The following is a 7,865-nucleotide window of genomic DNA, read 5'->3' on the forward strand; positions in this document are numbered from 1 at the left end:
TTTGTTATTCAATTTAGACAAGAAAGATGGATACTGCGAAAATTCGAGTGATTTTTGAATACGAGTTCCGACGCGGAACTAACGCGGCAGAAACAGCCCGCAATATCAATGCTGCGTTTGGAGAGGGGTCTACTAATGAACGCACCGTGCGATTTTGGTTTAAACGCTTTCGTGATGGAAATTTCGACTTAAAGAACGAGTCACGAGGAAGAACGCCCACACAGGTGAATAACGATGAATTAAGAGAGATAGTGGAAGCCGATCCTAGTCAAACTACCCAGGAATTAGCGGCATGGTTTAACGTTACCTTACCCACAATATTGACTCACTTGCGTCAAATCAATAAAATAAAAAAATACGAAAAATGGGTGCCTCATGATTTGACTGATCTGCAGAAAGAAACGCGTGTTGAAACTTGTGTTGCCTTGTTGAACCGGTACAGAAATGAAGGAATATTGGATCGAATTGTAACATGTGATGAAAAGTGGATTCTTTATGATAACCGGAAAAGAAAAATGCAATGGCTGACCCCAGGTCAAATGCCACAACAGTGTCCTAAAGCAAAACTTACCAATAAAAAGGTAATGGTAACTGTTTGGTGGTCTCAGCATGGTGTTATTCACTATAGTTTACTCCGATCTGGTCAAGCAATAACGGCAGATGTCTATTGTGCCGAACTCCGAACCATGTTGACAAAACTAGCAGTAAAACAGCCCCGACTCATGAATCGATCTTCACCATTATTGCTCCACGACAACGCGAGACCTCACACAGCACAAGAAACCATTTTGACCCTTCAGGAACTGCAGTTAGAAACCATTCGTCATCCTCCGTATTCACCAGACCTTGCTCCAACGGACTACCATTTTTTTCGTGATTTGGACAATTATCTACGTGACAAGAAGTTTTCTTCCCAGGAGGCAGTACAAAATGCTTTCACACAGTTTGTGCAGTCTAGATCGTCGGAGTTCTATCGCAAAGGCATTAATAACCTTCCCATTAGATGGCAGCAATGTATAGATAATAATGGCAACTATTTTGATTAAATAAATTTGTTAAAAATTTAAAAAATAAACAATTTAGATATTCAGTACAAATCGGCAATTTCATACTTTAACCCCTATTATTTACATTTTTCAAACAAGTTGTATGTGTTAGGCGTACTTAAACTAAATCGTTTCAAACCATGTTGAAAGATAGGTGTTGTAATTCTCATTTATCCACATAACACATTTTTGCGAAATTCGTCTATGAGACGAACCAGCTTTAGTGAAAACAATTTTTTGATTTAACAATTACTAAACTTTTTTAAATATATTACTGAAAAAAATATTAAACTTTATATTACAAGGTATAAGACTGCATTCATAACTCATTTTTTTGTGGGTTAGCACATTTATGCAGAACACGGCCAAGTTGCTTGTTCGTAATGGCAAAATAGTCTCACGTTTGGACGTGTTTTAATGAAGCTATAAGTAGTTTGATATTTTGCAAACAAAACTGTGGGCTACCACCAAATGCTACAAAGAACAATAGCAAACTCTCATATAAATTTTTGATGACATAATTTGTATGCGTCTGTTTATGATAAATATTTGAAAATGCAAAGTTGAAATTCCTGAACAAATTTTATTTTAAATAAAAATAAAATTAGAATAAAAATAAAAATTGTTTGTTTCAGAGAAATAAGTCCATAGCATATTAGTTACAAAACCTTAAGAACTATGTTAGTAACATGTGCGCTAAAAAAAAATAATAATTTAATGATATACAACGTCTTTGTTATTAGGGCATTTCTTGTGGACGTTACCATCCCGCAAGACGAGGGTCTCGTGAAAGCCGAAACCGAGAAACGCCGGAAGTATCTCGACCTGGCGCACGAGATGTGGGATGTGGTCTCCAATGAAATAATCCCAATTGTTTTGTCCGCAAATGGGTTTCAGTGGGTCCAGTCAGCCTTTCTAACAGCTTGAGGCGCTTGGATTTCTGTGGCGTGTCACTTCCAGCACAAATGCAGAAGGCGATCCTGCTCGATAAGGCACGTATTGTTCGCCGGTTCTTAGACCTGAGTCCCTGACCCCGGCTGACTGTGGCATTGCCGGGAAATACCGCCTCTCCCACTTAAAAATAATCTTTTAGGCCTTGTGAAAGGCGAGAATCTAAAATACATATAATAATAACAATAATAATAATAAATTAATCTTTTAGGCCTTGGGAGATTCGAGTCTAAAATAGATAATAATAATCATATTTTTTTAATACCGTTATAATTTAATTACCTATTTTATCATTTAAAATTTAATTGTAAGCAAACAAGTTTTGGGTTTACTATTCTGAGAAGTCCGGAATTAAAGATATTTTAGTTTGGAGTTATGGAGGTTATGTGTTACGTAGTTGAATAGAACATATTCGGTGTATTATTATATCATAAATTACAGAAGCTTTAGCTTGGTGCCGTGGATTTTTGACAAGACGAAAGTTCAGAGCAAATTATTTTTTATACTGGTATGGTCAAAAGGTATGAAGTTAAGCCGAATCGCACTGGTAACTCGGACATCAATTATTTTTTTGTAAAACGTAGGTACCATCTATCCCTGATTTCGGGAACTTTTTTTCGCGTGGCAATTATCTACTTTACTTTTTAAAATGAAGTAGTTAATCTCTTATTACAATACGGTTGAGTCAGTACATTTGATATTACGTGAACTTAATGTGGACCATACCCATATGTAGGTACTAAAATTCTTTTTTTGGCTGCCAGATGTCGCTCAACGTTAAGAAACTGATAGTTGTAGATATCAGGCCGGTTACATGCTAATTAGTCATTATAGTTTCTTTTAAGCATTATTTCCAGACTCAGGTAGGCCACGATTTTAATTTGAAAACTAAATGAATTTATTTTATTCAGACTTGTAATTAAGATATTTGAAGACGCTAACGAGTTCTTTTAGGTTAAATTTTGCCATTGTTCTTTCGAAGCACGGCTGCCGGGGAATGTGCGGGGTACGGGGTACTTCGTCAAAAATAGGTTTGATTCTAATTCCACTGAATCGATGATTACTTAACACATGTTAAGTGATTGATTACACGCAAAAGTTAGTTAAAATTTAGTTAAAACTTATTTAATTACTTTGTCACTTAATAAGTGTAAACAAGCCATTATTTATTCTGTTGTTAATGACTGATATGGTGCGCATATTGATTTAAGTTCGGAAACTAGCTTTCCCCTAGAGTCATGAAACAATTTTAAGGCGTCATCTATTGGCATACCGAATAATACAATTAAAACTTGTCCATAAACTGTCAAAAAACAAAGCTGCAACACGGAACACTCATCAAAGTGTCTCAATTTTTAATTTATTCACCTACACATGGTATTGATTTTGGTTGTTTTAGAATTTATGGTGCCACATAAACAAACTGTCTAGCCATGGTCTACCCATATAAAAATAGTATTGTGAAGAACCATCTATTGTCAGAATATTGAACTAATATGAGTAGATACTATAAAACGAATAATGCTTAGATTTATAAAACTAACTTTGACTTCGACTAAACAAAAATGGCGAGCTAAGCAAGTTTTTCGTATTTACAACCAAGGAACTTAACCCAAAATTAAAGCAAGAAATTAAGAAATAAACTCAAAACTTAATTTAATTGTGCATAAACGAGAAATTGCAATAAATATAAAATATTTAGTATTCACACCTTAGCCTTTTTAATAAAGTTCAACTTATCCTGATTCCATATAGTCTTCTTCCCACCGTAGGTCAGATAGTCCAGGCACATATTCAGTATCTGATTTGTCACTTTGACTAAGAGAGTAGATATTTGCTTAGTATTGTTGTAATACCGGGATGTGGCATATATCATTCGTATGGTGTAAAGTAAACCTGGTATGTATTGCTGCATAGTCTGGGGATCACATCTGTAGATGTCAGGAAATGCTGTAGCTCTAATATCTAATAGTGATTACCTGCCGGGCTGCCCTGCGAGCCTTTGCAGTTACTGACACACGGCGAATCCGACGGGTGTCCGCGCCGGCCGGCACGGTCAACATTAACCCCCTTTACACGGTCACTCTATCGCGAGTGATCAGGAGCGTACAGGATTGCGCGCGGGAAAAGAGTGCACTGTAATCGTGCTCGATTACCTGTTTGAAATGTTTAAACTAACGTGTTTGCTCGTGTTCGGTTTTGGTTCAACAGAAAGGGCGTCCGTATAAAGGCGAATAGCGCAGGATAGCCCGCATGAAACTGGCGCGTGTTGGGAGTGTGCGATTGCGTGGGTGAATGAAGAGCGCAACTGCGCGGTCTTTCCTTTTTCTTTTCAACGTCTTTACACACACGCCCAATCGTGCACGATTGCTGTATCACGCGCGATGTAGTGTCTGTGTAAAGCGCACGCGCGGCGCGACCCGTAAAGCCACGGCCGTTGGAAGCTTTACAAGTATTTAACAAATATAGGCATTTGTTATCTAGGCCTTTGAGATTTGTTGTAGTCAAAATAAATTAAAACATACCTGTACAGAGGTTCACAATATCTCTCAAGAGCGTATAAATATTGAACGTTGTCTGAAGACTCGTTGAAATATTCCGTCACTTGATTGTCCAACTTTTTCCATTTCTAAAATATAGATTTTGTAAATATAAAACAAAGTGCACTCACTAATTAGTACCGTAATGTCACTTGATGTACTTAGGGAGTCCCCACACTTATCGCCACGAAATCGCATTAAGTCAGAAAAAGCTTTATGTACATGTTATAAAAGACAAAAAGACGTGCGTTTCGCGTCGGGTGTTTGAATGGAAGCGAACACGAACTGCTAATCCGAAATAAATGAAGCAAGTATGGACATTAACGCGTTAGAAATAGAGATGTACATGAGCAATCGTCCAGTTGACCGATCCCTTGGTTCAGCTCGGACGGCTTTAGCGAAACGCACAATGGAATATAAGGCTGGTTTCACAGCTGTGCGTACGGTCCTTACGGACTCTCCGCCTGCAGGCCATCCGCATCCGCAGTGCTCTGAAACGAGCATTTAATTTAGTGCGGATATTTACGGAATACAGTCGCCTACAATGAACGCACGGGTTGCTTGCGTGGAATTCACACGGAACATGTTCCGTACGGAGCAATCCGCGTAACTGTAAAACGATGTTCTAACGCAACACGTGTAACTCCGCTCCGGTGCACTGCGCGGACGTTCCGCAGATAAATCCGCACTTCTCTGAAACCAGTTTTAAGCTTTTTCTAACCGGTTCAAACCGAAATGTGGTCACTCCCTAAATTGCCAATGAATATAATACAATATTTTTGTATTTAGCGTGACAGCTTTCAACATGTAGGTTTAGATTTAGTTACCTTTAAAAGCTTGGACTTGGCTTTGATGAGCGCAAATATATACATCTGACATGGATCGCTTTTTATATGCTCAACAATGGATGTGAATGTAGTAAGTTGTCGGCGCCAATGGTCTAATTCTGCTAATGGCCCAATATTAGAAGGTTCGCGACGTAGTTGCGTACTTTGTACTAAGACCTAAGGAGTAAAAGTTTTAGCGCGAGAATATGATAACCGATACTTCAAATACACATAAAATTATGCTTCCTAAGCATTGACTTATTGTAAGTCAATGTTCCTAAGCATTTAATCTGAAGCGAGCTATGGTACAATCAGTATTATAGAAGAAAAACCTTGTATCAGAATATCGTCGCTAAATATACTATCCATTTTACATCTGCTTGTTATGTCGTATCGTAACTGACTAAACGTACGAACTTACTAAGCTTTCAAGCGAATATTCTCCACTTATCGTTATATGTCTACATTTTCCATAATGTGGAAGGAATGATATTTAGGAATGAGATTGATACAAGCTGCGTCTAAATATATGATATACTAAAGGGCATTTTTACCTCAACAGGACATACGAAAAATTTATTGTAAATTTCAAATCTTGCTACTTTCGGTACTTCTAGATTGAATCGTAATTTAAATATTTTCTAAATCATTAAAAATACTAAAATTTTCCAGTTCATTTTTTATTTCAAAATTATATTTTTAGAGAAATCTAGAACACAGTCCATTTGCCGTAACGTAAAATAAATTAAACGAATGTGCAGGTGGACAACGGCTGTTTAGAAAACATTGTTAAAATGTCAGGCTGCCAACAGACTGTACAGATGGACAGTACGTTTGCAGTCAATGCGTGAAGTCGCGGTAAACTGCATGCAGTCAAGACTTCAGCTGCGTATAGTCGTGAATTCACCTGCAACCGATAGCTGCAGTCTACGTGAACGATAGAACGAGAATCAAAAATAGCAGTTGAAATCTCTTGATCTTTAGTAATAACGGCAAAAGGTAACCATTACTTGAGGGTTTAATCACCTTAGTCGATTGATATCATTTAAAATATTTATCTTGTAATGGCACCTTTGTTTACATTTTTTTGTCACAAATTCTACCGCAGGGTGTCGGTATATTCACGTGAATTTGTTGACAAATTAAAATTGAGGATTTTAATAATTTTATGTTTATTTCCTTAATAAAAAGCATAACCTTACTTTTTATTAAGGAAATAAATGTTTCGATATTAATTATCTGAATACAGCGAACTACAAGCACCATCATAGATATATTTCCTATATCTATGAGTGAGTACCATGTTTCACTTTGATATCAACAAATACACTAACTGAGCTCCTGAAATAGGCTCGTGACGATAACTGCTTGAAATCAGTGTCGACTACGTGCAGTTGTAGTAGCCTAATGGGTAAGTATTTAGACAGGTCATATACCCAAAAGAATGTGTGCATTCGAAAATCTTAAAACAAGATTCGAAGATTTTAAAACAAAACCAATGACTTGGATGAATTGTTTGATTGATATCAGTGTACAGCACTCATAACACAAGTAAAACATTCTTTCTCATCATCACTTCTTCAATTTTGCTATTTTTGATCAGTATTTTTGCGACCTATTCAGTGACGACACAAACAAATCGTGCGCCTGGTGGTAAGCATCAACCCTACTCATTCACATCTCATCACAATAATAGTTGCAATGCCATTCAGAGCTTTAAATCGCAAAGATCAGAGACGCCCATCCTCTGCATCCTCCGCCCTGAGAACAAGTCTCATGTGCCTGCAGTTTCTCCAACACTCTTACCGTTGAAAACCGGAATGAAATAATGTTTACATTATTGCTTGGCATATATGTATCATACGTACCTATAGATTCGGTGGCAATATTTTCCCTGGACGTACTCTTTCACAAATTTATAATGAGCTGTAGAGTTTACTTAATATGACGATTACAAGTGTAATTTGCTTACCTATGAAATAAAGATGATTTGAATTTGAATACTAATCCAAATTCCGAATGATAAAACCAAGAACAAAACCAAAATTTATTTACCGTAGTAATCTGTTTGATCCATTGTTTCACAAATGAGCAAATCTCTTCTAAAACATGCATCTTTGTTATGGCCTGGTTCATTTTCTGATTATCAATTAACTCATCGTTATACAAATCGATGTTTATATTGAACTTCGTACAACAATCTAGGTCCACTTTCGTTTCTGCTTAATCAAGTGTTAAAATAGGTTCAGTGACTCATTGTTTACATTTGTCACTACAATTGTGCAAAAAATACTCACTTTCAAGATAATCCACAAACAGCTGTATTCTGCTTAGGTAATAATTTATAACTGTTTCACTTTTAGGATGTGGCGGATTAAGATCTCCCCAACCTGAGCAACCTTGCAAAGCTGGTACAATAGTACGAAATAGTGTTTTGTATATTCCAGACACCACATTTTCAGATTTTGAATTTATATCAAACATCATGAAAAAGTAATCCT

General features: G+C 36.8%; 1 protein-coding gene across 1 annotated transcript in view; it reads right to left on the minus strand.

Moving 5' to 3' along the window:
- The window catches only part of LOC113229958 (dynein heavy chain 8, axonemal-like), a 102,851-nt gene extending 95,351 nt beyond the window's left edge, over positions 1–7,500 (minus strand). Inside the window, exons 1-4 of the mRNA XM_026463655.1 lie at positions 7,420–7,500; positions 5,365–5,541; positions 4,523–4,626; positions 3,709–3,928 (exon numbers count right to left, since the gene is read on the minus strand). Coding sequence (XP_026319440.1) covers positions 3,709–3,928; positions 4,523–4,626; positions 5,365–5,541; positions 7,420–7,500 — 582 coding nt within the window. The remainder of the gene's footprint in view (positions 1–3,708; positions 3,929–4,522; positions 4,627–5,364; positions 5,542–7,419) is intronic.
- Positions 7,501–7,865: the final 365 nt, after the last annotated feature.

This window comes from Hyposmocoma kahamanoa, unplaced genomic scaffold (assembly GCF_003589595.1).
Source record: "Hyposmocoma kahamanoa isolate Upper Pololo Valley unplaced genomic scaffold, ASM358959v1 63, whole genome shotgun sequence".
NCBI classification, from domain to species: Eukaryota; Metazoa; Arthropoda; class Insecta; order Lepidoptera; family Cosmopterigidae; genus Hyposmocoma; species Hyposmocoma kahamanoa.